The sequence below is a fragment of the Phytophthora parasitica genome, assembly GCF_000247585.1.
Source record: "Phytophthora parasitica INRA-310 unplaced genomic scaffold supercont2.1, whole genome shotgun sequence".
In the NCBI taxonomy this organism is placed as follows: domain Eukaryota; phylum Oomycota; class Peronosporomycetes; order Peronosporales; family Peronosporaceae; genus Phytophthora; species Phytophthora nicotianae.
Window position 1 is genome coordinate 2,778,199 of NW_008634126.1, and position 1,848 is coordinate 2,780,046.

At 42.9% G+C, this 1,848-nt stretch overlaps 2 protein-coding genes across 2 annotated transcripts; one reads left to right on the plus strand and one right to left on the minus strand.

The window, feature by feature from the left end:
• Positions 1 to 1,177: 1,177 nt before the first annotated feature.
• Positions 1,178 to 1,363, plus strand: PPTG_20784 (hypothetical protein; the record flags this gene model as incomplete). Its single annotated transcript, XM_008892983.1, has 1 exon — positions 1,178 to 1,363. The coding sequence occupies one exon, from the start codon at positions 1,178 to 1,180 to the stop codon at positions 1,361 to 1,363; it is 186 nt and encodes a 61-aa protein (XP_008891231.1).
• A 91-nt stretch (positions 1,364 to 1,454) lies between these two features.
• On the minus strand, positions 1,455 to 1,693 carry PPTG_20785 (hypothetical protein; the record flags this gene model as incomplete). Its single annotated transcript, XM_008892984.1, has 2 exons — positions 1,455 to 1,541; positions 1,604 to 1,693. The coding sequence occupies 2 exons, from the start codon at positions 1,691 to 1,693 to the stop codon at positions 1,455 to 1,457; spliced, it is 177 nt and encodes a 58-aa protein (XP_008891232.1).
• Between the last annotated feature and the right edge of the window lie 155 nt (positions 1,694 to 1,848).

The window sequence follows — 1,848 nt, forward strand, 5'->3', positions numbered from 1 at the left end:
CTACGAGAGTTCATAGACTTGAAATATCCTCACCGCCCTTCTGGTGAGACCGAAAACCGATCTCAATAAACTTCTGGGTAAAATTAATTTTGCACTCCAGCGACAACGACATATATTAATATCTTTGAGTGTGTAAGCTATCGCCCATCACATTTCCTTCAACAATCCCCCTCACGTAATATTTGCCATACATCAGAAATCAATGACAGTTTGTCCCTGCGCAACTTTTATATTTAGCGACGAATTTAGAGATTGCATATGCTACCTCCTTATCCCCAATTTATTTAAAAGGGACCAAACTCGCTTAAATACGATGGCGTTTGACCGATTTTGTCCTGAAACCAGCTTATAGGACAAAACCCAACTTAAAATTTAAATGGAGGCTCTCCGACACAGCTCAAGGGCGATGTGTCATGTATAACAGCTATTTCTGACAAACAGAGGTGCTGAGGACAAACCTTCCATTAAATTTGGGTTCATTATGTCGCACTTCACCTTGGAACAAAACTCTCGTATGCTTTGTTACTAGTGACAAACTTTGCAATACATTTTTGCCCTATTGGACAACAGTAGACACTACGAAAACTATAACACGTACAAAACCCTTTACGTAGTATACGACCATGGTAGTAATGCCACATAACTCTCTATGATGATGCCAAACCAAGGCTCTAACTTTTGGTCCTATTTTATGTCCTTAGTTTTCAAGGTGTTGGGGTTATGACAGTTTTGGGTGGCGTCCAATGGATTAAAGGAAATCATTAATCGTAATCGGTAAACAGATGTTGGTTTAAAAAGGGTGTTATACCGCCGAAGGCGGGAAAGACTTTAGCAATTGAGACCTACATAAATACCCGCCGCAAGCGACGGTGCTCGGCTACTGTACAAACAAAGTCAACAGTTGCATTTCAGCAAGATTGACCGAGTGAAATGCTCCTCGAATGTCTATGGATCACAAACAGCTAGAATTGGGTGGCAAGCGGAATACCATATATTGGCTACCGGTCTTGTCAGGGGGAGATTCGAAGTTTGAACCGTTGTATGTATGTTTAAAGTATTAAATATAAATATTACTTCGAAGCAAAAGATTGTTTCCTGAAACGAGGGATCAAAGATTTACTGAAATATGCTTTTAAAGTACGCTTGGATGTTCCGTGTGCAACGATATTTCGTCAATATGCAGCAGCAAGAACGACTGAATCGGCTCGTCTACTTGGCAATTCGACGTGTGGTGCCAGAGAAGTTTCTACATTATCTGGATCGAACCGTTGCTCTACCGGCGCGCAATGATCACAATAAGTTTGATGAGATCTTTGAAGATGTTGAAACAATGGGCGGACGTCGACGACAAGCGCTAAAATAGATACGGAAAACAGAAGGTTGAGAGGGGGAACTGGAGAAAGCTGATCGTGAAATCGCTAGTTAGCGACAAAAAGAAAAAAAAACGAAAAAGTCTATTGTTGTGCCATGCCTCTGGGTTCAGCATCGCAACAAGCATAGTCGTGTTTGGCGAGTGCCGATATTTCGGGGGTTCCAGAACGCTATGTAGACGGATATTCACCTCCTGATAAGCCGTGCCTGCGTGAATAAATTCCCCGCGAACCAGGACCATGTCACCTCGGTTGAGTTCGACGTCAGACGTTTCACTCGGGTCGGATACGGTCTGATTCCAGCCATAGCCACGAATAAACATCGCGTTACTCCAGGCACTGGAACAGAGCAACTCGGAGCAGTATCGATAATTGGGAGCTTGATTGCTACCGCCCCAATGATCGATGATGCTCGATTGGAGTAACTCCACGAACCAGTCTTGTTTGCAAAATATAGGGAAGTACACAATATCAAGTT